The following is a 26,923-nucleotide window of genomic DNA, read 5'->3' on the forward strand; positions in this document are numbered from 1 at the left end:
TGTATTGTTTTTATCACTGTTGTGAGCCACCCCGAGTCTTCGGAGAGGGGCGGCATACAAATCTAATTAATAATAATAATAATAATAATAATAATAATAATAATAATAATAAATAAACAAACAAACAATGAGGAAACCATATTAATATAAAATGTAAGGATGCAAGCAACAAGTTACAGTAATATAGTCATAACTGGGAGGAGATGGGTGATAGGAATGATAAGAAAAACTAGTAGTAATAATAGTGCAAACTTAGCAAATAGTTTGACACTGTTGGGGGAATTATTTATTTAGCAGAGTGAGGGCGTTCAGGAAACAACTGTTCTTGTGTCTAGTTGTCTTGGTGTGTGGTACTCTAAAGCAGTGTTTCCCAACCTTGGCAACTTGAAGATATTTGGACTTCAACTCCCAGAATTCCCCAGCCAGCGAATGCGAAGTCCAGGACGGGAGGAGGGGTCAGTAAATATTTTCACAGCCTTCTTTTTGACTCATGCACTATACTAGCTTCGTGACTCGTGCAATGTAAGGCTTTTTGAAAAGGTATATTTTTCTGCCCGTCTCGAGAATGTACAGTATGTTTCCCTCTCGGCAAATATTTCAATATATCCTTATTGAGAACTGGTTTGGCGTAGTGGTTAAAGCCACTAAGCTAGAAATTGGGAGGTGCAGCATTTTAGCCTTCCCTTAAGGCCCAAGACCAAAACCTTTGGGACAGTCCCTTTCTCGCAGCCGTAGGAAAAAGGCCAGGATAAACTGTTAGAATAGTCATGACTGGGACAGCCATGTTAACAAGGTCAGCCAATGAATAGCCATAGCAACTGAGCCAGCCAATGGGAGCTAACCACTTCTGAGTCTGTGCAGAGAATCGAAACTGAAAGCCTAGGCTTAAGGCTGGGCATAGCTCCAAGTCCACACTCTGTGCACTCTCATTCTGAACTCTGCTGAAATGAAATTACAGTGGTACCTCTACCTACGAATGTCTCTACTTACGAACTTTTCTAAATAAGAACCGGGTGTCCAAGATTTTTTTGCCTCTTCTCAAGAACCATTTTCCACTTACAAACCCAAGCCTCCAAAATTGTAACCGTAAAAGGCAGGGAGAAGCCTCCGTGGGGCTTCTCTGGGAATCTCCTGGGAGGAAACAGGACCAGAAAAGGCGGGGAGAAGCCTCCATGGGGCCTCTCTAGGAATCTCCTGGGAGGAAACAGGGCCTCCACCCTCCCTGTGGTTTCCCCAATCGCATGCATTATTTGCTTTTACATTGATTCCTATGGGAAAAATTGCTTCTTCTTACAAACTTTTCTACTTAAGAACCTGGTCATGGAGCGAATTAAGTTTGTAAGTAGGGGTACCACTGTAACTGTTTTCTGCTGCCTTTAACCACTTGAAGAAGAACTCCACTAATGGTATTGTAAATTCAGCTGGTAACTATGTTTATAAAGAAGTTTATTAATCTGGCTGGATCAGTCATCTGTGTGTGCTTCTGGTTTTGATATTTGCAACAAACTTTAATATGACCCACTTCCAGAAACATTGCTCCCCCAAAAAACCCTGCAGCCTTTGGGTTGTCCTAAATTTACAAAGACTCATTTAGTGACCATTTGAAGCGGAAGCGACACTGGAAAAAAGTGACAAGTTGCGGCCAGCCCTGCGGTGACGAAGCTGTTGAAGACTGTTATTATCTTTGTGTAGTAGTTTCAACTGTACTTTCACTGCTGAGTAACCACAAAGTAAAGGTAGTGCAGATCTTTCTTCAGAACTTAATTGCTACTTTAGGGTGGTTTTTCTTATAAGGAGGTGGGGGGTAATTGCTCTACTTTATTCATCCCTGCTTGAATAGTTATTTTATTTCTTTGCTTCTGTGTTAGGTGTGCGAAATATTTTACTTTTGACCTATTTGCGCTGGAAATGTCAAAAAAATGTCCATTGGACCAGGATTTCCAACCTTGGCAACTTTAAGCCTGGAGGACTTTAACTCCCAGAATTGATTGATTGATTGATTGATTGATTGATTATTTGATTTATATGCCGCCCCTCTCCGGAAACTTGGGGCAGCTAACAGCAATAATAAGACAGCATATAACAATAATCCAATACTAAAAACAATTAAAAGCCCATTATAATAAAAACCAAACAGACATACAGAGATACCATGCATAAAATTGTAAAGGCCTAGGGGGAAAGGGTATCTCAATTCCCCCATGCCTGGCGGCAGAGGTGGGTTTCAAGTAGCTTACGAAAGGCAAGGAGAGTGGGGGCAATTCTAATCTCTGGGGGGGGAGTTGGTTCCAGAGGGCCGGGGCCACCACAGAGAAGGCTCTTCCCCTGGGTCCCGCCAAGTGGCATTGTTTAGTTGACGGGACCCAGAGAAGACCCACTCTGTGGGACCTAACTGGTTGCTGGGATTCGTGCAGCAGAAGGCGGTCCCTGAGATAATCTGGTCCGGTGCCATGAAGGGCTTTATAGGTCATAACCAACACTTTGAATTGTGACCGGAAACTGATCGGCAACCAATGCAGACTGCGGAGTGTTGGTGTGACATGGGCATATTTGGGGAAGCCCATGATTGCTCTCGCAGCTGCATTCTGCACTATCTGAAGTTTCCGAACACTTTTCAAAGGTAGCCCCATGCAGAGAGCGTTACAGTAGTCGAGCGTTGGAGACCCTTGTATTGGACAAAAGAGGTTCTAGTCTAGACAATTTGAGAAGCCTGCAAGCTTTAGCAAAAGTTGAACTGGTTCCAAAACATTTAAAAGCACAACGTGCCTCAAAACCTGAAATGGTGCAGACTGAAATGTTGTTTACCCAAACCTGTTTCTGAGTAGAAACAAGGAACTCTTTAAGTAGCTTCGTATTTATTTATTGTTTTTATCCCTCCCTTATTATTTTTACAAATAGCTCAAGGCGGTAAACATATGCAACACACCTTCCTCCTAGTTTCCCCACATCATCAACAACAATAACCCTATGGGGTAAAGGGTTGGGCTGAGAGAGAGAGACTCGTCCAAAGTCATCCATCTGGCTTTCATGGCTAAGGCAGGACTAGAACTCACCGTCTCCTGGTGATCAGCCCAAAGCCACCCAGTCAGCTTTTGTGCTGAAGACAGCAGGCCAGAACTCACTGTCTCCTGGTGACTGTAACAAAGTCACCCAGCACAGCTTTCATGGCTAAAGCAGGACTAGAACTCCTGGTGATCAGCCCAAAGCCACCCAGTCAGCTGTCGTGCTTAAGATATCAGGACTAGAACTCACTGTCTCCTGGTGATCAGCCCAAAGTCACCCAGCGCAGCTTTCATGGCTAAAGTAAGACTAGAACTCACCATCTCCTGGTGATCAGCCCAAAGCCGCTCAGAGTCCATTTGGAGTGAGCGGCAGATAGATAGATAGATAGATAGATAGATAGATAGATAGATAGATAGATAGATAGATAGATAGATAGATAGATAGATGATAGCCAGACAGACAGACAGACACCTCGTCTTACAAACGCCTCATCACATAAACTTTTTGTGATATGAACCCAGGGTTTACTATTTGTTTGCCTCGTCTTAAGAACCATTTCCATCTTACGAACCCAAGCCCATTCTCTTACTGCGCGTGCGCTCTCTGACGGCCACAGGGATTTCCCTGCCTTGTGACTATCAGCGCTGGGATTTCCCATTTGATTGCTGCCCCCGCCAGGATTCCGTGGAGTCGGCTTAGGAACGTGGAGTCGGCTTAGGAGCCGCCGCCTGCTCAGAGGAGAAGCCGCTGCCGAAGAAGGATCCGAATGCCGGCAGTAATGAGGAAGTCTGCCTTGTAAGGCAGAGAATTAGCAGTTGAGCTATCAGATCTGATCCCTTCCAGCTCTGTACCAGGGAGGGGCTATATGTTTATATGTATGTATGTATGCATGTATGTATGTATGTATGTCAAATGTTTTTTTAGCTGTCGGCTATAAATAAATTAATTGCCTTGATATGGTCCTGGGTTGGGCCTAGAGGCAAAAATCATCATATATACAGTATATGAATATGACGGTCTTGGTATATTCGGGTTTCTTCCCGTGTAGGATTTAGAAATTTCTGGCGACGTTTCGACGAGGTCCCACTCGTCATCTTCACGCTGGTGCTTCTGTCCTTGTTCTAAGGCGAACACTGCGAGACCTGAGCTGCCTTCCTTCTATAAATACTGGTGGCTGGGTGTGGTTTGATGGCTCAGCAATTGCCTGCTGTGTAGAAACTTCCTGGTGAGTCAGTGGGGTAACATCTGGGGTCGTTGATGTAGCTGAGGTATCCTGATTAGTTAAAAACAAAACAAAAACCATTAACTAATCAGCATACCTCAGCTACATCAACGACCCCAGATGTTACCCCACTGACTCACCAGGAAGTTTCTACACAGCAGGCAATTGCTGAGCCATCAAACCACACCCAGCCACCAGTATTTATAGAAGGAAGGCAGCTCAGGTCTCGCAGTGTTAGAACAAGGACAGAAACACCAGCCTGAAGATGATGAGTGGGACCTCGTCGAAAGGTCGCCAGAAATTTCCAAATCCTACACGGGAAGAAACCCGAATATACCAAGACCGTCATACCTGTACCTGTGAAAATCTACGAAAACGTATATATAAATGTGTGTGTGTGTGTGTGTCACATGTTTTTGCTGAATTTGAAAATTAAGGGAGATATATATATATTTATTTATTTCAATAAATCAATAAATCAAAGTCACCCAGTCGGCTTTCATGCCCAAGACAGCAGGACTAAAACTCACCGTCTCCTGGTGGTTAAAGCCACCCAGTCGCCTTTCATGCCTAAGCAGCTGGACTAGAACTCACTGTCCCCCTGTTCCTCAGCCCAAAGTCAGCAAGGCCAGCTTTCGTGGCTAAGGCAGAACTAGACCTCCCAGTCTCCTGGGGATTGGCCCCAAGTCACTCGGCTGCCTTTCTGGCCCAAGTAGTCTTTATTGGAACCGGCCCTGAGTTCACTGATTAGAGACCGGGTGACATTGATTCAGATCCGTGACGTTTCTCCTGTTCTATTCTCAAAGGCCTCCTTGTTGAGCACGGAAGCAAGGAACGAGGCTCCTCCGGGGTGCGACTAGACAAACTGGAAGCTGCTTGAACTAAAAAATAAATAAAAACAAAAGTCACCCCTTTCTAACGTGATGAGTGGCAGGAGAAGCAGTTGGGCAGAAATAGGTCCAACCAGCTCAACAGGCCAAACAGCAAGAGCAAAACTTTGCTTTGCAGGTTTCGACGAAGGTTCAGCTTTCGAGTGCGGTTGTTGGGGAAAGTGACTCATTTTGTGGTCTCTGATGTTTGGCAGATAAGCAAAATGTGTCCTCGGTTGAAACCTTTGCCCTGACTTGATATTTGGCTTTTTTTTAAAAAATTATTTATTATTTGGACTCAGGGCGGCTTACAGCACAAAAAATACAAAATCAACAATAAAACAATAAAAAAATCCTATGCCAAAAGCTACATTTAAGAATCCAAATATTAGTCAATTAACTTAATTTTTTAAACCTGAAACCTACTTATTGGGTATATTTAGACAGAAATTTACCCAACCAGAAAAATATCTCATCCTACAGATTATAACGGCCGCAAGAATCTCATACGCGCACAGTATTGGAAACAAGGGGGAAAAAACCCTCCAATATTAACAACCCTTTCTAAGATTATGGAATGTGCGGAGATGTCAAAAATTACAATGGAGATTCATAATAAAAAAGATTCTGATTACTATAAAATATGGGACAATTGGTATAAATGGACTACTGCAAAAAAAATCTAACTTTCATTTTATAAATTAACCAACTTTACTTATCTCTCAATGTTTTGAACTCAAAACACCATTGATCAATAAAACAATTTCAATACTGACACTTAAAATAAATAAATAAATAAATAAAAATTCGATCAGAACCCGATTCCGACAACATTACTCTTTTTACTTGTTTTTTAAACTCAATTAAACAATGATTTACACTATAATATTACAATTTAATTTTATCTTATTTCATATTAACCGAGTTACACCTTTCTTCTTTTTCAATATTTACAATATTTATCTCCCCCCCCACTTACCCTTTGTTAATTAATAAACTTTATTTTTTTTTTAAAAGAAGAATCCAAATAATTAAAACCTACTCTAGAAAACCCCAAAACATTTAAACCATTCAACCAACATTAGTTTCATCACAATCGTAGTATTTGGCCGGATTAGGTATCAGTCCTCCCCAATCCCAGGCCTGCCGGCAAAGGTGTGTTTTTAAAGCCTTAAAAAAGCCCGGGAGGCTGGGGGCAGTATAAATCTCTGGACGGAGTTGGTTCCAAAGGACTGGAGCCACCACAGAGAAAGCCCTTCCCCTAGGCCCCGCCAGGAGACCTGGAGAAGGCCCACTGTGAGATCTGACTGGCCGCTGGGATACATGAGGCAAGTCCCATAAGTAGTCTGGTCCTAAGCCATGTATGGCTTTAATCCTCCACTTCCAATCCACAGTTGGAATCAGGACTTTCCTGCCTTAGGCATCAAAGCCTACTGTTGGGTGACTTTGGGCCAATAGCCAGGAGACTGGGACTTTGGGCCAGCTCTCTCTCCTTTCTCTCTCCCTCGGGCTTGTTGGAGAAAACAGGAGGAAGAACGAATATTTAGAGAAGGTTTGCTACCTTAAGGTATTTGTAAAAATAAAAATAAAAATGTACATATAAAATAACAAGGGGTCAAATGATGGCTATGCTTATTGCCGAGCAAGGAAAGTATTGTGGCCCGTTCGCATCCTGTGTAATTAGTAATGGGCCCTGTGTAATTAGTAATTAATTAGTAGAGGACTCAGAGACAGTAGAAGTGCGATACAGGCATCCTGTGTTCCTGCCACCTGAGACAAAGAGGACGTGGTGTCAGTGGCTGAAGAGCAATCAGGACCTTCTGCACCTCCTGAGATGAGTGACTCAGGAGAAGAGGAGGAGCTTCTTCTTGATGCTAGGGTGCGCAGGGCCTCTAGGAGGCATGAGTGGTTACTCAGAAGGAGGTTTACTCGTGAGTAGCACTGCTGGCTACGGGGCCATGCCCTCAGGCTATTTAAGACCAGGGAAGTCTTAATAACACTCTACTACCCTGGTCAAACCACACCTCGAGTACTGTGTTCAGTTCTTGTCACCACACTTCAAAAAAGACATTGAAACTCTGGAGAAGCTGCAGAAAAGAGCAACCAAAATGATCAGGGGTCTAGAAACCAAGACTTACGAAGAGAGACTGCGGGATCTGGGCATGGATAGCCTAGAGAAAAGGAGGGCCAGAACGGACATGATAGCAGTCTACAGGTATACGAGGGGTTGCCACAGAGAGGAGGGGATCACTTTATTCTCCAGGGCAACGGAGAGCCGGATGAGAAACAACGGCTGGAAGCTGACCAAGGAGAGATTCAACCTGGAAATAAGGAAGAACTTCCTGACGGTCAGAACGATCAACCAGTGGAACAACCTACCAGCGGACGTTGTGAACTCCAATACTCTGGACATTTTTAAGAGGAAATTGGACTGCCATTTGGCTGGGGTGCTATAGGGTTCCTGCTTAGGCAGGGGGTTGGACTTGATGACCCGCATGGTCCCTTCCAACTCTAACAATAAATAAATAAATAAATAAACTAAAAAATAAATTAAAAAATAAATAAATAAATAAAATTTTAAAAAGGCGGCATTATGCATCACTTTGGCACAGAGAACAACGCAGTTCGTCCTAGAAATCTAGTTTCAATTCTTGTGTTTCAGCTTGTGTTTAAAAGGACTACTTTCTTAGCTTTCTTGATGATCTCCGGGCTTCCAGGCAAATTCTGTAAGTTCACAATAAGATCTACTACAATCTAGTAATTATGCCGCATGAGTCCTAGCAACCGGTCATGCCCCACAGAGTCGGCCTTCTTCAGGTCTCATCAGCTAGACAATGTCGTTTGGCAGGGCCTAGGGGAAGAGCCTTCTCTGTGGGGTCTCCAACCAAATCAGCTCCCCTTAGAGATTTGTACTGTCCCCACCCTCCTCGCCTTCCGTAAGAACTTGAAAACCCATCTATGCTGCCAGACTTGGGGTCACTAGACCGTAGCTTCCGGCCGACAAGCGTGATGTATGATTTTTGCTTGAATGTGAATGATTTTTAATGTTCCAGGGTTTTTAGAGTAGTTAGTTATATTAATTGGATTTTAGATATTGATATTGTATACTGTTTTTTGTTATGTTGTGAGCCGCCCCAAGTCCTCAGAGAGGGGTGGCATACAAATCAAATAAGTAAGTAAGTAATTTGCTGTATTTATCTATTCCTGGGACTCTGGCCAGCTGCTAAGACTTTATAATCAGTGCAGTGAAGCCTTTGCCACATTTCACCTTCTTTACGAAAAGACTCAAACTGCAAAGACGTTTGTAAATAGTAAAAGCTTTATTAGTTAATGTGGTAGTGTGCATCTGGTTTTGGGGGGGAGCGGGGGCTCAGCGCTGGGACAGAACAGAAGGTTTGGATCTTGCTATCCCCAGTCCAGCAAATTCTTAGCCAAAAAGGAAGAAAATGACTTCTGCTTTATTTAGTGAACCACATCACACTTTTTCCCGCCACTAGGAAATTCCCTTGTGTGTGTCATCCTCAGCACAGTGTAAGAAGATGCTGAGTTTGATAGTTGCACCGTGTTGCAGGCAGTTCTGTTCTTTCTTCTGGGTTTTTAAATCGCCTCGTAACATCCTGCGAGGTAGGCAAAGTAAAGAGCAAGGCACGGGATGGGTGGATTTTGTCCCTGCGTTCCTTAATAGTAGTAGTAGTAGTAGTAGTAGTAATAATAATAATAATAATAATAATAATAATAATAATAATTTATTGGATTTGTATGCCGCCCCTCTCCGTAGACTCGGGGCGGCTAACAACAATAATAAAAACAACATGTACAATCCAATAATAAAAAACAACTAAAACCCCTATTATAAAACCAAACATACACACAAACATACCATGCATAACCTGTAATGGCCTAGGGGGAAGGAATATCTCAACTCCCCCATGCCTGGCGGTATAAATGAGTCTTGAGTAGTTTACGAAAGACAGGGAGGGTGGGGGCAGTTCTAATCTCCGGGGGAAGTTGGTTCCAGAGGGCCGGGGCCACCACAGAGAAGGCTCTTCCCCTGGGACCCGCCAAATGACATTGTTTAGTCGACGGGACCTGGAGAAGGCCAACTCTGTGGGACCTTATCGGTCGCTGGGATTTGTGCGGTAGCAGGCAGTTCTGGAGATAATCTGGTCCAATGCCATGTAGGGCTTTAAAGGTCATGACCAACACTTTGAATTGTGACTGGAAACTGATCGGCAGCCAATGCAGGCCTCTGCCTCGCCTGGCAACTTCTGTGGCATCTGCTTACGAACAGCATCGATTCTTTTCCAAGCAGAGTTGTCTTTAAAAATGTGGAAGTGATGTGCCGGTGCCTGGAGGCTGTTGGGGTCTGGATGAGTGTCAACAGACTCAAACTCAACCCTGATAAGACGGAGTGGCTGTGGGTTTTGCCTCCCAAGGACAATTCTATCTGTCCATCCATCACCCGGGGGGGGGGGGGAATCATTGACCCCTTCAGAGAGGGTCTGCAACTTGGGCGTCCTCCTCGATCCACAGCTCACATTAGAGAAACATCTATCAGCTGTGGCGAGGGGGGCGTTTCCCCAACTGGTGCACCAGTTGCGGCCCTATTTGGACCGGGAGTCACTGCTCAGTCACTCATGGCCTCATCACCTCGAGGCTCTACTACTGTAACGCTCTCTACATGGGGCTACCTTTGAAAAGTGTTCGGAAACTTCAGATCGTGCAGAATGCAGCTGCGAGAGCAATCATGGGCTTCCCCAAATATGCCCATGTCTCACCAACACTCCGCAGTCTGCATTGGTTGCCGATCAGTTTCCGATCACAATTCAAAGTGTTGGTTATGACCTATAAAGCCCTTCATGGCACCGGACCAGATTATCTCAGGGACCACCTTCTGCTGCACAAATCCCAGCGACCAGTTAGGTCCCACAGAGTGGGCCTTCTCTGTGTCCCGTCTGGAACTAACTCCCCCCAGAGATTAGAATTGCCCCCACCCTCCTTGCCTTTTGTAAGCTTCTTAAAACCCACCTCTGCCGTCAGGCATGGGGGAATTGAGATTCTTTCCCCCTTAGGCCTTTACAATTTATGTATGAACTGTCAAGCAAGCTCACAATAAACAACCCAGCTGAAGAACTGCCAAGGCCATTCCCACTTAAACATAAAAATCCCTGGGAAATATCTTAATGCAGACAATAGGCCTCTGTTGAGAATGCTGAGTCAACTTAATAATTATGTAAATAGTATTTAACTATGCAAGAGCTCTCTGATCTCTCTCTCTGTTCGCTGTTAGCTGTGCTCTGTTGCTGTTCGTGTGCTCCAAAGAAGCTGTATTGCTGTATAAGTTGGTTCCTGTGAGTTATTGAACTAAGATAGTTGTAGCAAGGTACTAATAAGATACTAGTTTATTGTATGTATAGTATAGACAGTAGTAGTAGTATAAAGTAGTAAATGCATTTTTCCACAACTTCCTACTGCTGCTGTGTTTCATTGAAGACTTCAACTCCATTTCTACTGGTCTGTGGCTGGTTAGGTTGGTGGGCACAAACTGGGTTGCTGCTTGGTCACAAACAGGCTAGTTTCCGCAAATGCAAGCTCTGATAAACCCACTCCCTGCTAGAACTGAAGGTGTCATCTAGTTGGTTAATGAAACGTCTGCAAGAAAACAAACAAGCACAGAGACCACCAGGGTCCCGCGTTCCTCCTCCTCCTCCTTTCCACAAACCCCATTCCCTCCTAGCACTGATATTGTGGCTTAGTTGGGTGATGAAACATCTGAAAGAAAACAAACAAGCACAGAGAGCTCCAAGGCGCCCTCAGAGTCATCTTTTAGCAAGATTTATTGGAAGAGGGAAGGCATTACAAAAAAACCAGTGGTTCTTAGGATGCCTGTTGTTGCTACTCGATTCTTTTTTTTTCTTTTTTTAAATATACTTTATTAATTTATTAAGAATGGGGAAGGGGAGTACAAAAAGAGAAATAGGAGGGGCATGGGGCAAGCAATCTTTTTATACAGTAGCATATATATATTGTATATTCATTTCAAACATTTATCTATAGATAGTTATTTTGTATTCAATATTCGTATTTACATAATCTTATACAGTGTTCCCCTCGATTTTCGCGGGTTCGAACTTCGCGAATAGCCCATACCACGGTTTAAAAAAAAAATTAATTAAAAAATACTTCGCGGTTTTTTCCTATACCACGGTTTTTCCCATCCGATGATGTCATACGTCATCACCAAACTAATAATTTTTGCAAATAAATAACAAAAAGAATAATTATTGTTAATAAATAATTATGTTTATAAATATCAGGATCACTAAGTGCCTTATTCAATGGTGAGTACCAGTAATAATTGTGAGTAAATGGTTGCTAAGGGAATGGGAAATTGTAATTTAGGGGTTTAAAGTGTTAAGGGAAGGCTTGTGATACTGTCCATAGCCAAAAATGGTGTATTTACTTCCACATCTCTACTTCGCGGAAATTCGACTTTCGCGGGCGGTCTCAGAACGCATCCCCCACGGAAATCGAGGGAACACTGTATCTATAAAATATAGTAATTTAAGAATAACGTAGTGTTTTGCTGTATGCATTGATAGATAGAGATTGTAGTAGAGATTTTAGATGAGGTAAGAAAGGGGGAAAAGGGGGGGTAGTACCTGCAAGCTAGCAGGAATATATATTGTGACAACTTAGTTTGGTTATGTTTATTAATTTTGTGGGTAAAGGATATTTGTGAGTTATGATATTGGTATATTGTTAGTAATTATCGGGTGGATTGAACTCAGACGGAGATTGTGTCACCTTTGGTCAGAATTTCTGTTGTGTATATCTTTCTTTTGATTTATGTTGAGAAATTTTGATTGGTTTTTGTTTTATTGTTTTTAAAATTAGATAACCATCTGTACTCGGTTCTTGACACACCTTTCCTCTTCCTTCTTTCTCCACATAGGCTCGGCTCAGATTTCCCATTGATTATCCTTATTCGCCGCCTGCCTTCCGATTCCTGACCAAGATGTGGCATCCCAACATATATGAGGTATGTTCTTGTGCCAGGGCTGGACATGAGCCTGACGTCAGCCATAGTCTTCTCTTACAAAGTGGATAAAGGACCTCGGTCCCTTTGGCTCCCTTACGCTCAAGTAGAGTGGTACCTCTACTTACGGACTTAATTCGTTCCGTAACCAGGTTCTTAGGTAGAAAAGTTTGTAAGAAGAAGCAATTTTCCCCATAGGAATCAATGTAAAAGCAAATAATGGGTGCGATTGGGGAAACCACAGGGAGGGTGGAGGTTCTGTCTACTCCCAGGAGATTCCTGGAGAGGCTCCACAGAGGCTTCTCCCCGCCTTTTCTGGTCCTGTTTCCTCCCAGAAGATTCCTAGAGAGGCCCCACGGAGGCTTCTCCCTGCCTTTTCTGGTTACAGTTTCGGAGGCTCGGGTTTGTAAATGGAAAATGGTTCTTGAGAAGAGGCAAAAAAATCTTCAACACCTGGTTCTTATCTAGAAAAGTTGTAAGTAGAGGCGTTCTTAGGTAGATACCACTGTATCATACCAGAATATTTGTCAGTAATCATTTCAATCTTCCTTATTCGGTCTCTCTGGGTCCCTGAGGATCAACCCCAAAGCAGTCCTAGGCTGCAGCAACACAAGTTTACTATTAAGATTGTTTAAGTTATGTGCAAAGTAACTCTTGAATTACAAGGTTCTGCACATGGAAACATTTATGAGAGTATGTTAGTTATGACACTCTAACTTGAGTTAAAGTTTAAAGTTTACTTTAAGAAACAGCACAGTCCTATAAACAGCCAAGGTCATACACATAAGAACATAAGAAGAGCCATGCTGAATCGGGCCAAAGCCCATCGAGTCCAGCATTCTGTGTCAGACATGGCCCACCAATTGTCCTTGGGGATCTTGAGCAGAAAGATAAGGCAAAACTCTCCCTTTCCCCTGACCCCCAACAAATGGTACCCAAGGGAACCCTGCCTGCCTCAACCAACACTTGAACATCCGTTTCAATAACCACCTATGATACACTTGGCATCCCTGAATCCAGCTAATCCTGCCTTGAATCTATCCAGGCTGACAGCTGTCACGACCTCTTCTGGAAGGGAATTCCATAAACCAATGACCCCCTGGGTGAAGAAATATTTCCCTTTATTTGTCCTCACTTTCATACCTATGAGCTTTAGGGAGGGCCCCCTCGTCCTAGTACAGTGGTACCTCTACCTAAGAATGCTTCTACTTACAAACTTTTCTAGATAAGAACCGGGTGTTCAAGATTTTTTTGCCTCTTCTCTAGAACTATTTTCCACTTACAAACCCAAGCCTCCGAAACTTTAACCGGAAAAGGCAGGGAGAAGCCTCCGTGGGGCCTCTCTAGGAATCTCCTGGGAGGAAACAGGGCCTCCACCCTCCCTGTGGTTTCCCCAATCACACGCATTATTTGCTTTTACATTGATTCCTATGGGGAAAATGGCTTCTTCTTACAAACTTTTCTACTTAAGAACCTGGTCACGGAATGAAGTTCGTATGTAGAGGTACCACTGTATTGCATGATGGAGAATTTTTTTTTTCTCTATCCACCTTTTCTATCTCATGCACATAATCAGAATAACAGTCCAGGTTATACACGTGGTCAGAATAACGGGCCAAGGAATAGACAAGTACAGTCATTCATAGTAAACATAGACATAGCTTAGATACAACAGAGAGCAGAATGTCCTAGAAAGTATGTCAGAGAGCGAGAGAGCTATGATCTCTAGCTCCCTCTTATGGCAACCTGCAACACAATTAACCAAACAGACATAGCATACAGTTAAAACTACCTATATCAACACAGTTAAACCTACGGACATACATTGTTGGTTTATATATTGGCAGCCCAACTGATTGGACAAAGTCCTAACCCAAGATCATGCTAAATGTTGGCACCTCTTTGTACAGCACTGATAAGACCACAGTGGGAATATTACATGCTCTTTTGGTCTTCACAATATTAAAAAAAAAACACATTGAAACTCTATAAAGTGTCCCAAGAACATCAGCTAAGATGATTAAGGCAGTGTTTCCCAACCTTGGCAACTTGAAGCTATTTGGACTTCAACTCCCAGAATTCCCCAGCCAGTGAATGCTGGCTGGGGAATTCTGGGAGTTGAAGTCCAGATAGCTTCAAGTTGCCAAGGTTGGGAAACACTGGATTAAGGGACAAGAGGCTAAAACATATAAAGAATGGATGCAGGAATTGGATAGTATGGTGACAAGGAGGGTGGGTGGGTGATAGTAGTCCTCCAATCTCTGCAGGGCTGCCACAAAGAAAAAGGGCCCCCAAAATATTTTCCAAAACTCCTAAATGCAGAACTAGAAGCAGCGGATGAAAACTAATCAAGGAGACAAACAACCTAGAAATAAAAAATTTCCTGACAGGGAGAACAATGAATCGGTGGAACGGCTCAACTTCAGAAGTTGTGAGTGCTCCAACACTGGAAGCTTCTTAAGTCCAGAATGATACAAGTTTTCCTGCTTGAGCAGTAGATTGGACTAGAACAGGGATAGGCAAAGATGGCTCTTCTATGACTTGTGGACTTCCAACTCCCAGAATTCCTGAGCCAATCATGCTAGCTCAGGAATTCTGGGAGTTGAAGTCCACATGTCATGGAAGACCCAACTTTGCCAACCCCTGGACTAGAATCACAGAGTTGGAAGGGACTTTGGAGGTCTTCTAATCCAGTGTTTCCCAATGCTGGCTGGGGAATTCTGGGAGTTGAAGTCCAGATATCTTCAAGTTGCCAAGGTTGGGAAACACTGTTCTAGTCCAACCCCCTGCTTAGGCAAGAAACCCTATATCATTCCAGACAAATGATTGTCCAATCTCATTTTAAAATCTTCCAGTGTTGGAGAATTCACAATTTCTGGAGGCAAGTCGTTCCACTGATTAATTCTTCTGTCGGGAAATTTCCTATTTCTTGGTTGCTTCTCCCTTTGATTAGTTTCCAGCCATTGCTTCTTGTCCTACCCTCAGGTGCTTTGGAGAATAGCAATAGTATTAGCATAGCATTTAGTTTTATAAACCGCTTCATAGTGCTTTACAGCCCTTTCTAAGCGGTTTACAGAGAGTCAGCCTATTGCCCCCAGTAATCTGGGTCCTCATTTTACTGACCTCAGAAGGATGGAAAGCTGAGTCAACCTTGAGCTTAATGAGATTCGATTCGAGGTATAACAAGCAGGAAGAGGGAGATTGTGATCCCCTTATATAGAGCGCTGGTGAGACCACATTTGGAATACTGTGTCCAGTTCTGGAGACCTCACCTACAAAAAGATATTGACAAAATTGAACGGGTCCAAAGACGGGCTACCAGAATGGTGGAAGGTCTTAAGCATAAAACTTATCAGGAAAGACTTCATGAACTCAATCTGTATAGTCTGGAGGACAGAAGGAAAAGGGGGGACATGATCGAAACATTTAAATATGTTAAAGGGTTAAATAAGGTCCAGGAGGGAAGTGTTTTTAATAGGAAAGTGAACACAAGAACAAGGGGACACAATCTGAAGTTAGTTGGGGGAAAGATCAAAGGCAACATGAGAAAATATTATTTGACTGAAAGAGTAGTAGATCCTTGGAACAAACTTCCAGCAGACGTGGTTGGTAAATCCACAGTAACTGAATTGAAACATGCCTGGGATGAACATATATTCCTTGTAAGATAAAATACAGGAAATAGTATAAGGGCAGACTAGATGGACCATGAGGTCTTTTTCTGCCGTCAGTCTTCTATGTTTCTATGAGATTCGATCCGCCAAACTTTCTGGCAACTGCTGGCACTGGACTCCATCACCAAGGAATAGCTTGACTCCATCTTCTTTGTGGCAATCCCTAAGATATTAGAAGACTGCTATCTTGTCAACTTTAGCTACTCCAAATCTCGTCTTTTTTAGGTCGGTCATAACTTTGAATGGTTGCTAAGTACCCAGCCATAAGTCGAGGAGTAAATGTATAACCTGGTCCAGCCCCTTAAGGTGGGGAACTACGGCCCTTTTATGACTGGTGGACTTCAACTCCCAGAATTACTGAGCCAGCCAATCATACTGAGCCATAATGGCTCAGGAATTCTGGGAGTTGAAGTCCACCAGTCATAAAAAGGCCATAGCTCCTCCTCACTTCTTCCTTAAGCCATTGTATGATGTATGTCTTTGACCCTTGTATGTTCAGTGGGCATCTCCTTCCTTTGCCCATGATATAAATCATCTGGATTTTGAACTAAGGGTGTGTGAACTCAGCCTGTGCATGCAGGCGTGCATAGCAGACACATGGTTTATACATTGCAGACCGGCGATGTTTGCATTTCAATTCTACATCCTCCAGTGGATGACCCACAGAGCGGCGAGTTACCGTCAGAAAGGTGGAACCCTACCCAGAATGTAAGGTGAGTTGTCGTTCCTTCCCTCTTAGCCATATTTAAATATATATATTTTTAAAAAATACAGATCCCTTCAATTGCTATGGAATAATTACAGATCCCCCGGATTGCTATGGAATTAGAAAAAGTGGGATATTAATAGCTGGAATGCTATTAATGGAATTTTGGCTGTTTGGGGCCAATTTTTTGGCCATTTCCAGGCATATTTTCAAGCCATTTTCAGTCTGTTTTTGGCTTCAGTTCAGTTCTGGAGACCTCACCTAGGAAAGTGAACACAAGAACAAGTGGACACAATCTGAAGTTAGTTGGGGGAAAGATCAGAAGCAACGTGAGAAAATATTATTTGACTGAAAGAGTAGTAGATGCTTGGAATAAACTTCCAGCAGACATGGTTGGTAAATCCACAGGAACTGAATTTAAACATGCCTGGGATAAACATAGATCCATCCTAAAACAAAATACAGGAAATAGTATAAGAGCAGACTAGATGGACCATGAGGTCTTTTTCTGCCGTCAGTCTTCTGTTTCAGGAATGGCCCCAAAATGACCGGAAAACAACCCAGAAAATGGCCCATTTAGGGGCTGTTTTTAGGCTGGTTTGGGCCTGAAAAATAGCCTGAAAACAGCTGGAAAATGGCTTGAAAGTCTCCTCAAAACAGCCTGAAAATGACCCAAAAAATGGCCCCCAAAGGCCAGAAAAATGCCTGTTTTCTGGCCATTTTCAGGCTGTTTCCCACTGCAGCGAAGACCAGCTGGTGACAGTCCAGGTGCCCACAGAGAAGGCTCTGCATGCCACTTGTGGCACGCGTGCCATAGGTTCACCATCACAGCTTCAGAGCCTTTCTAGGATCCTGGGGAGGACAAAAATGGCCTCCACCCCAGAGGCCCTCTGGAGGCCCGAAATGGGAAATAGGCCATTTCGGGCCTCCAAGGAAGTGGTGTAGGCCATTTTTGCCCCCCTCCAGGCCTTCAGTGTGCCATCGCATGCCTGGAGCGGGAGGGTCATGCGTGCATGCATGAGGGGGCACATAAAATTATGGGTGTGGGCATGTATGCGTTAGACCCCACATACAAACACGCCCCCCCCCCCCTTTTTTGGCACACAAACCAAAAAAGGTTCGCCACGACTGATTTATAACCTTTTTGCCTGGCGTCCTGGGATTTTCATGCCTTTTGGGAAATATTATGGGAGGGCCATGTGGGCTGCATCACCTGAAAACCGGCAGAAGATGACCCTGAGAAAGCTTCCCTTATCACAGTCTCAGAGCCGGTCTATACAATGACCACATCTGATTTGGCTGAATCCACCTCGGACTGTTGGGAGGGGTTCCCAATTCCTTTTGTTCGACTTGTACTGCTTGAGGGGTCTCTTGCTTTTATTCCGTCCTGTGGTCACCCCTGTTCAATAAAAGCTTCCTTTTTGAAATGCCAGGTTTCAAGAGTCTTTACTTCCTTGAATAAAGGGGAAAGACCAGACCTTACGGCATGAGTCAATCTTTTTTTATATATATATTTTTATTGATGTTTATAAAATAAAACACACACACAACATATAACATGTGCTCAGTGATCCCACCACCAGACAATCAATCATAGCCCGAGTCAACCTTGATCCAGTGAGAATTGAACTGCTGGTAGCCGGCAGTCACCAGAAGTAGCCTGCAGTGCTGCATTCTAACCACTGCACCACCAGGGCTCAATTTATCACCACTGAGCAATCGGTCCTAAATCAAGGCCTACCATGTTTTCCCCGAAAACGAGAGCCAGCCAGAAAATAAGGGCTATCATGTTTTTTTTTCTGAATGACCGTAATATAAAGCAGCGGTCCCCAAACTACGGCCTGGGGGCCACATGCGGCCCGCTGAGGCCATTTATCTGGCCCGCGGGTCTTTTCCAAGGCCGCACTGGAAAAGCAGTGAGAACATCCCCCTCAATCTTATCTCACTTGAGGTAAAGTAAGGCTTGTTGATAGCCGAGCTGGGCACAACACATACACACACACACCCGCCTCCTCCTCCTCTTTGAGTTGCTAGCTCCCGTTTTCTGAATGGGGATTGAATGGGAGTCCAGGGTCAGAGGGTGGAGGCTTGTCGGGCGAGTCCTCCGCGGGGAGAGAAGAGGGAGGGTGAAAGAGGGAGAAGAGAGAGAGAGAAGTGGAAAGAAAGAAAAGGGAAAGAGAAGGGAAAAAGAGCGAGGGAAAGAGAAGTGGAGAGTAAGGAGGGAGGGAAGGGAGGGAGGGAAGGAAGGAAGATGGGGGAGAAAGAGAGGGAGAGAGAAAGGGAGGGAGGGAGCAAGAGAGAGAGTGAGAAAGACAGAGCAAGAGACAGAAAGAAAGCAAGAGAGAGAGCAAGAGAGAGAGAGAAAACAAGAGAGAGAAAGAGAGACAGAGAGAAAGAGTGAGTGAGAGAGAAAGAAATAAGGTATGTGCAGTGTGCATAGGAATCTGTTCACTGGTTTTTTTTATAGTCCGGCCCTCCAACAGTCCTAGGGACAGTGAACTGGCCCCCTGTGTAAAAAGTTTGGGGACCCCTGATATAAAGGTTCGCCTGGTGCACCAATTGCGGCCCTATTTGGACAGAGAGTCCTTGCTCACGGTCACTCATGCCCTTATCACCTCGAGGTCCGACTGCTGCAATGCTCTCTATATGGGGCTACCTTCGTAAACTCCTGAAAACCCACCTATGTCGCCAGGCATGGGGAAATTGATTCCCCTGGCTGTCCTGCTTTATGTATAGTTATGATTGTATGATTGTTTTTAAATAAGGGTTTTTATAACTTTGTTTTTAAACAGATAGATTTATACACTGTATTGTTCTTGGAAGCCGCTCCGAGTCTTCGGAGGGGCAGCATACAAATCTAGTAAATAATAATAATAATAATAATAATAATAATAATAATAATAATAATAATAATAATAATAATATATTGACAAAATTGAACAGGTCCAAAGATGGGCTACAAGAATGGTGTAAGGTTTTAAGCATAAAACTGATCAAGAAAGACTTCATGAACTCAATCTGTATAGTCTGGAGGACAGAAGGAAAAGGGGGGACATGATTGAAACATTTAAATATGTTAAAGGGTTAAATAGGGTTCAGGAGGGAAGTGTTTTTAATAGGAAAGTGAACACAAGAACAAGGGGACACAATCTGAAGTTAGTTGGGGGAAAGATCAGAAGCAACATGAGAAAATATTATTTTACTGAAAGAGTAGTAGATGCTTGGAACAAACTTCCAGCAGACGTGGTTGGTAAATCCACAGGAACTGAATTTAAACATGCCTGGGATAAACATATATCCATTGTAAGATAAAATACAGGAAATAGTATAAGGGCAGACTAGATGGACCATGAGGTCTTTTTCTGCCGTCAGTCTTCTATGTTAATAATAATAATAATAATAATAATAATAATAATAATAATAATAATAATAATACGGTTGGGAAACTTCAAATCATCCAAAATGTAGCCATGCGAGCGGTTATGGGCCTTCCAAGTCATACCCCTATTTCGCCATCACTCCGCAAGCTGCATTGATTGCCGATTAGTTTCCAGACACAATTCAAAGTGTTGGTTATGACCTACAAAGCCCTACATGGCATTGGGCCAGATTATCTCCGAGACCGCCTTCTGCCACATGAATCCCAACGTCTGGTCAGGTCCCACAGAGTCGGCCTTCTCAGGGTCTCGTCAACCAGACAATGTCGTTTCACGGGGCCTAGGGGAAGAGCCTTCTCTGTGGGGGGCCCTGCCTTCTGGAATCAGCCTCCCCTGGAGATTCGCACTGCCCCCATCTTCCTTGCCTTCCGTAAAAGTGTAAAGACCCATTTATGCCTCCAGACTTGGTGCCATTAGATCTTAGCCCCCTGATCAACGAATGTTTAGTATGTTTGGTTGAGTGAATGGTGATGAATGGTTTTTTAAATATATATATATACAATGATCCCCCGGTTATTGCGTTCTCGACCATTGCGAACAGGCTAATTTGCGATTTTTGAACCCGGAAGTCAAAACACCATCTGCGCATGCGTGCCCTTTTTTTCTATGGGCACGCATGCGTAGATGGCGCCGGGCAGATCAGCTGCTGGGCGGCTTCCCTAGGTCTTCCCCCTCTTGGCGGGCATCAGCGAGGAGTTTCCCCACCGCCCACGCAAACTCCTCGCTGCTGCCGCTTCGCTCGGGCTGCTTCCCAGCTGAGTACTCAGCTGGGAAGCGGCCCGAGCGAACGGCTTGTCCGCAGCCTGCCTGCCCGCGCGCCGCTCGCGCGCCCTTCTCCCGCCCACGCCGTTGGCTCGGGCCGCTTCCCAGCTGAGTACTCAGCTGGGAAGCGGCCCGAGCGAACGGCTTGTCTGCAGCCTGCCCACGCCGTTCGCTCCCCCTCTTGCTGGCGGGAGGGGAGAAGCCCTCCCCAGCACCCGCTCGCCCGCCCTTCGCCCGGCCACCCGCCCTTCGCTCACTGCTCACCCAGGTTCGGGGGGGTGCTGGCAAGCTGCCCATGCCGGCGGCGACGTTTTAAAGCAGCCGCGCGGCTTTCCAATGAGTCCCGAAGACAAACGCGGAAGTTTGACATTTGTCTTCGGGACTCATTGGAAAGCAGCGCGGCTGTTTTAAAACGTCGCCGCCGGCATGGGCGGCTTCCTAGCAGCCCCCCAAACCCGGGTTGGGGGTCCGGGGGGTGCTGGCAAGCCCCCCATGCCGGCGGTGACGTTTTAAAACAGCCGCGCGGTCCCCAATCTTCGGCTCCTCGCTAGCGCTGCGGAAGTAAAAACACCATCTGCGCATGCGCAGATGGTGTTTTTACTTCCGCAACGCTACTTCGCTAAAACCCGCTCGTTGCGAGGGGTCCTGGAACGGAACCCTCGCAATGATCGGGGGATCACTGTATTACAGTTTTTAAGTCTTTTTAGCCATATTCATTGGATTTTTAGATGTATTGTTATGTTGTTCTGATACGTGAGTCACCCCAAGTCCTTGGAGAGGGGCAGCATACAAACCCAATTAATAAATAAATTAATAAAAATAACCAACCTAAAAATAAACCCCAGTTAAGTTTGTCAGCACACATTTAGTGCCATATTTCCCCAAAATAAAACCTTTCTTTTGGAGCAAAAATTAATACAAGACCCAATCTTAATTTGGGGGGAAACACAGGTTACCTATGCTTAAATTAAGCTGCATTATTTTTAATACATTATTTTTTTTAAAAAAACCTGTCTTCCCATACCAGAACAATTCTTCTTAGTGTCATCTCACTCCTGAACGAACCAAACACTTTCTCTCCTGCAAACGTTGACGCTTCGGTGATGTACAGAAAGTGGAAAGAGAGCAAAGGGAAGGATCAAGAATACACCGACATCATCAGGTTGGTAGATCACCCAGCTTTGGACATAAACTGGTCCAGTGAAGGGCTGCAAAAAAATTTACTACCACACTGTGAGCATGGCTTATTTTGTGGGAGTGGCTTGATGATCATGTGATGGGGGTGGCTTAAAGGTCATGTGACTGGCTTAAAGATGGCCAACTTGACGTCATCAACATCAAGGGTTTGGATTAGGGTGCCTGGCTCTCCTCACCTCAAAGACATACAATTTCCCTTTCTATTTACTTTTACGGAACATCCAAAATATACTACTTAATTATATGTATGTTTTTTGCTGAATTTGAAAATTAAGGGAGACTAGGATAGATCTATTTCGGCCTTATTTTGGCCTCATCAGCTAGCCATACCACTGGGACTTGAACCTGCAACCTTTGCCTTGTAAGGCAGAGAATCATCCTCTAGGCTACAGTATCCAATCCCTTCAGCTCTGCACCAGGGAAGGGTTACATACTTTTGTGTCGAAACACCCAGGTGTATTGAAGGAACATCACAGCTCCTTATTTGCCTCTCGGCCCAACCCAGGGCCATTTCCAAGGCAGTTATATATATGACGGTCTTGGTATATTCGGGTTTCTTCCCGTGTAGGATTTTAGAAATTTCTGGCGACGTTTTGACGAGGTCCCACTCGTCATCTTCAGGCTGGTGCTTCTGTGAAAATTTATGAAAACAAATATATACACGCATACATACATACATACATACATACATACATACATACATACATACATACATACATACACTGTATGCCATATGTGTACATACATATTACACACAGGCACACAAAAATATAGATTATCTACTATATAAACTGCATGTGTATGTACACACACACACACGCATGCACAGCTCTTATACACATTCAACCTCATTTACTGCAATAGGAAAAAAAAATACCCAGAGCCCAGAAGGGGGAAAAAGAAAAAAAAATCAATTTTTTTCTACCGATTCATGCTTGCTTGGGAATCCTGGGAGTTGAGATCCATTCACCTTTAAGCAAGCTGGCTGGGGGATTCTGGGAGTTGAAGTCCACCCATCCTAAACCTTGCTGGCTGGGGAATTCTAGGAATTGAAGCCCAGCCGTCTTAAACCACGCTGGCTGGAGGATTCTGGGCAAGTCCACCCATCTTAAAGCATGCTGGGAGTTGAAGTCCACCCATCTTAAAACACGCTGGCTGGGGAATTCTGGGAGTTGAAGTCCACCCATCCTAAACCTTGCTGGTTGGGGAATTCTGGGAATTGAAGCCCAGCCGTCTTAAACCATGCTGGCTGGAGGATTCTGGGCAAGTCCACCCATCTTAAAGCATGCTGGGAGTTGAAGTCCACCCATCTTAAAACACGCTGGCTGGAGAATTCTGGGAGTTGAAGTCCACCCATCCTAAACCTTGCTGGTTGGGGAATTCTGGGAATTGAAGCCCAGCCGTCTTAAACCATGCTGGCTGGAGGATTCTGGGCAAGTCCACCCATCTTAAAGCATGCTGGGAGTTGAAGTCCACCCATCTTAAAGCATGCTGGGAGTTGAAGTCCACCCATCTTAAAGCATGCTGGGAGTTGAAGTCCACCCATCTTAAAGCATGCTGGGAGTTGAAGTCCAGCCATCTTAAAGCATGCTGGCTGGGGAATTCTGGGAGTTGAAGTCCACCCATCTTAAAGCATGCTGGCCTGGGAATTCTGGGAATTGAAATCCAAATAAATAAATAAACACATCTGTCTCCCTTTTATGGTTAATTGCAGCCCTAGCTCTTAAAGTAACATTATATTAATTCCTCCAAACATACATTGCTGGTTAGTTCATATATTGACAAACCCAACCGGTAAAGTTCATAGTACTGACAGTCGGTGTGCGAAACAGTCCTAAAAATCCCGGGGTTTTTTTCCTCCATCGCCACGGTCACTTCAAACAATCCCCTTTAGCCAAAGCCGTCCCGCATTCTAACCGCAGAGCCGCCCGGGGGCTCTTACAAATGACCTTCTCCCTTTTCCAGGAAACAGGTCCTGGGAACCAAGGTGGACGCCGAGAGGGACGGCGTCAAAGTCCCCACCACGTTAGCGGAGTACTGCGTCAAGACCAAGACGCCCGCCCCGGACGAAGGCTCCGACCTCTTCTACGACGACTACTACGAAGACGACGAGATGGACGACGAGGTGGAAAGCTGCTACGGGGACGAGGACGACTCTGGGAACGAGGAGTCTTGACGAGAGATTCCTCGCCCCGTCCCGCTTCGTCTTCTTCTTCGTCTTCTTCTTCCGCCCCTCCCCTCTCCCTTCTCCCCCTCCCTCCACCGCTGCCTCCTGCTGCTGCACCTGATAGTAGCAATAAATTACCTGACTCATACTTGAACCCCCCCAGGATGCAACCGGCTGAGACCTGGAAACCCCGTTCGGCGCCCCCGCCCTACACCCCCCCCCCCCCCAAGACAAAAGGACCCAAAACCGCTACCTCAAAAGGAAGACTCGGCTTTCTGCTTGACTGGGGAGGGGGGGTGGGAGATCTCCCAGAGTGGAGGGGAGGGGGCTTCAAGTGCTGTGCGTGTGTGTGTTTTTGGTGATTTGGAATTTTTCTCCCCCCTTTTTAAAAAAAATCCTTTTTATTCAGGGAGGATTTGGGTGGATGGACGCGACTCCCGATTCGTGTTTTTTTTTTCCTCCGGGCGTCTGGAGGGTGTTCGGGGGGGGCCAACGCCAAAGAGGCAGACGGTCCTTTCGAGGAGTGCAGGAACCGAGTGCGAGGTTCGGAACGGCTTTCGTGACGTGGGTGGTGTTTTTCCTTTAACCCCCCCAAAAAAAGATATTTTGGGGAAGATTTTCTAGTGAGGATTTTCTTAGCCGTACCAGGCAGATCGGGGTGACCTGTTGGCCAGCAGAGGCAGGTATTGTGAAGTGGATATTTCCTTCTAGTTCGCTCTGGAGACGAGGCCAAGCAGTCTCCTGGAGTTCCATAGGAGAAAGACGCTTCCTTCCTTCCTTGAGCCAGTTCCAGAGCCAATTCTCTCCAGAGCGCAGGTGTGTCAGCTCCAGCGTTCCGCCAAACTTCCATTTGACCAAGACGGCCCCCATGATGGTTTATCTACTTTCTTTTCCCCTTTCCTTAGCTTGGCTTCCATTTAGGAGGAGCCCCCAACTCCCCAGCGAACAAAGGAACAGACCAAGGTACTGCCTAGGGCAGGGGCAGGCAAAGTTGGCTCCTCTATGACATGTGGACTTCAACTCCCAGAATTCCTGAGCTAGCCTGATCGGCTCAGGAATTCTGGGAGTTGAAGTCCACAAGTCATAGAAGAGCCAACTTTGCCTGCCCCTGGCCTCGGGGGTTCCTGGACTCGCAGTGAGTGAAGGAGGAATTGGGCTGTCAGTTGTCCATCGTCGCTTTGGGTGTAGAGCTGAAACACAGCCAAAAATGCCTCCGTTCCTAGAGAGCTCATTGCTGGATGGTAGACAGAACACTGGAGTGGGCGGAAGGTAGGGTAGATTGGATAGAAGGCACTCCACCTTCTGTACCAGCTTCACCGAGTGGCGCCCTGTTCTGATGCTCCCTTTTTGCAGCAAATTTAGGTAGCTCCGTAGGAGGCCACAGCTCCAACTCAGCAGGCCCATACCTACAGCCCAGCATGGGGTCCTTCAGCCAGGACATATAGGGTGAAGCTTGGAAGAGAAAGGCCACTTGGTTCTCCCCTTCTCTTCCAGGGCTCCCTCTCCTGATTTTCATTCTAGAGAGAAAACACCAGGCCATATCGAAAAGACAAGTCACAGATGGGAAGAAGGAGACTTTGTCCTGCCTGGATGACTCCCCTTTGAACCCAGAGAGATAGAAGGTAAAGAGTTGGATTAACAAGACCAGCAACCAATCCGTGAATCCCCTCTTCAAAATCCAGGTGTTTCCACACCGGCCCAGAAAAACCTGGAAGACCCCCAGTTCTAAAAGGCCCAAGATACTCTTTTAACACTGAGAAATCTTCAAACATGGCAACTTTTAAGACCTGTGGATTTCAACTTCCAGAATTCCCCAAGCAGCCTGGTAGTTGAAGGTCCACAAGTCTTAAAAGTTGCCAGGTTTGGAGACCCTTAAATGGACCCACTGGCGGCAGAAATTTTGAACGTGGGGCAAAATAAAAAGCAAAAAACAGCCCACCTACCTACCTACAACTTCAACAGAGTCTTTGATGCTGAATTTTTTTTTGGGGGGGTGGGGGGTGGGTGACTACTTCCTGCCACTAAACTTCATGCTTTAGACCTGTTTCCTCCCTGATGGCTGGAGATCTTGCAGGCCAGAGGATGTGGCCATAGCCAACATCACAAAGGTCACCTTAGTATCTACCAGGACTTGCATCCTCTGGAGCAGAGATCTTGCTCAGCTCACCCCCTCCTGAATATAGGAAATTTGGATGGGGTGAACAAGCTAGCTGAGATCCGCTCATAGCTGCTAGTCTGAATGCTTCGATTCTCAGCCCCCACGATAGCCAACCACGATAGTTGAAGATCTGAAGAACGTTCTCCTTTGGCCTGCTTGAGGAAAAACAAGCCCATTCCAGAGCTTTCAGGAACGGGAGGTGCACAAGTAAAAGAGTAACCAGCATATCAAAGCAAGCGTAACAGGGACAAGCTATGGTTGAAATGTCTTTGATTCTTAGTAGCTTGGCTTGATATTATTGGTTTGAACCCCGAGCTTGGCGATTTGGTGGCAAACGTTTCGTCCCCATTCGAGGAGACGTCTTCAGCGCGCATTTTAGTTGGCAACTAAATCGCCAAGCTTGGATCTCAAACCAGACAACAGAACAAGCTATGATTCCAGTTCCTTCCCATTGGTACCTCACTTGGACTCCAGATCAAACTCTAGGGAAGAAGAAAGACACCATCAAACCCCTCCCAATTGGAAATATTTTCTCAATGGGGAGTCGTCTTGGGAGAGAGCGGGAGGAATGATTGTCTCAGCCTCTCTGTGGTCACAAACTCGTAGTACCTAAAGACAGCCTTAATGTGGTTTCTACCATCAAATTGTCCTGCTTCACCTCTTCAAGTTACACAAAGTGACCAACTACA

The 26,923-nt window shown here is 45.1% G+C and overlaps 1 protein-coding gene across 1 annotated transcript in view; it reads left to right on the top strand.

The window, feature by feature from the left end:
• CDC34 (cell division cycle 34, ubiqiutin conjugating enzyme) overlaps positions 1–24,505 on the top strand; it is a 58,012-nt gene extending 33,507 nt beyond the window's left edge. The window contains exons 2-5 of the mRNA XM_070744994.1: positions 12,050–12,136; positions 16,423–16,520; positions 21,740–21,874; positions 23,875–24,505. Coding sequence (XP_070601095.1) covers positions 12,050–12,136; positions 16,423–16,520; positions 21,740–21,874; positions 23,875–24,085 — 531 coding nt within the window. The 3' untranslated portion in view covers positions 24,086–24,505. The remainder of the gene's footprint in view (positions 1–12,049; positions 12,137–16,422; positions 16,521–21,739; positions 21,875–23,874) is intronic.
• Positions 24,506–26,923: the final 2,418 nt, after the last annotated feature.

This window comes from Erythrolamprus reginae, chromosome 1, assembly GCF_031021105.1.
Source record: "Erythrolamprus reginae isolate rEryReg1 chromosome 1, rEryReg1.hap1, whole genome shotgun sequence".
Classification (NCBI taxonomy): Eukaryota; Metazoa; Chordata; class Lepidosauria; order Squamata; family Dipsadidae; genus Erythrolamprus; species Erythrolamprus reginae.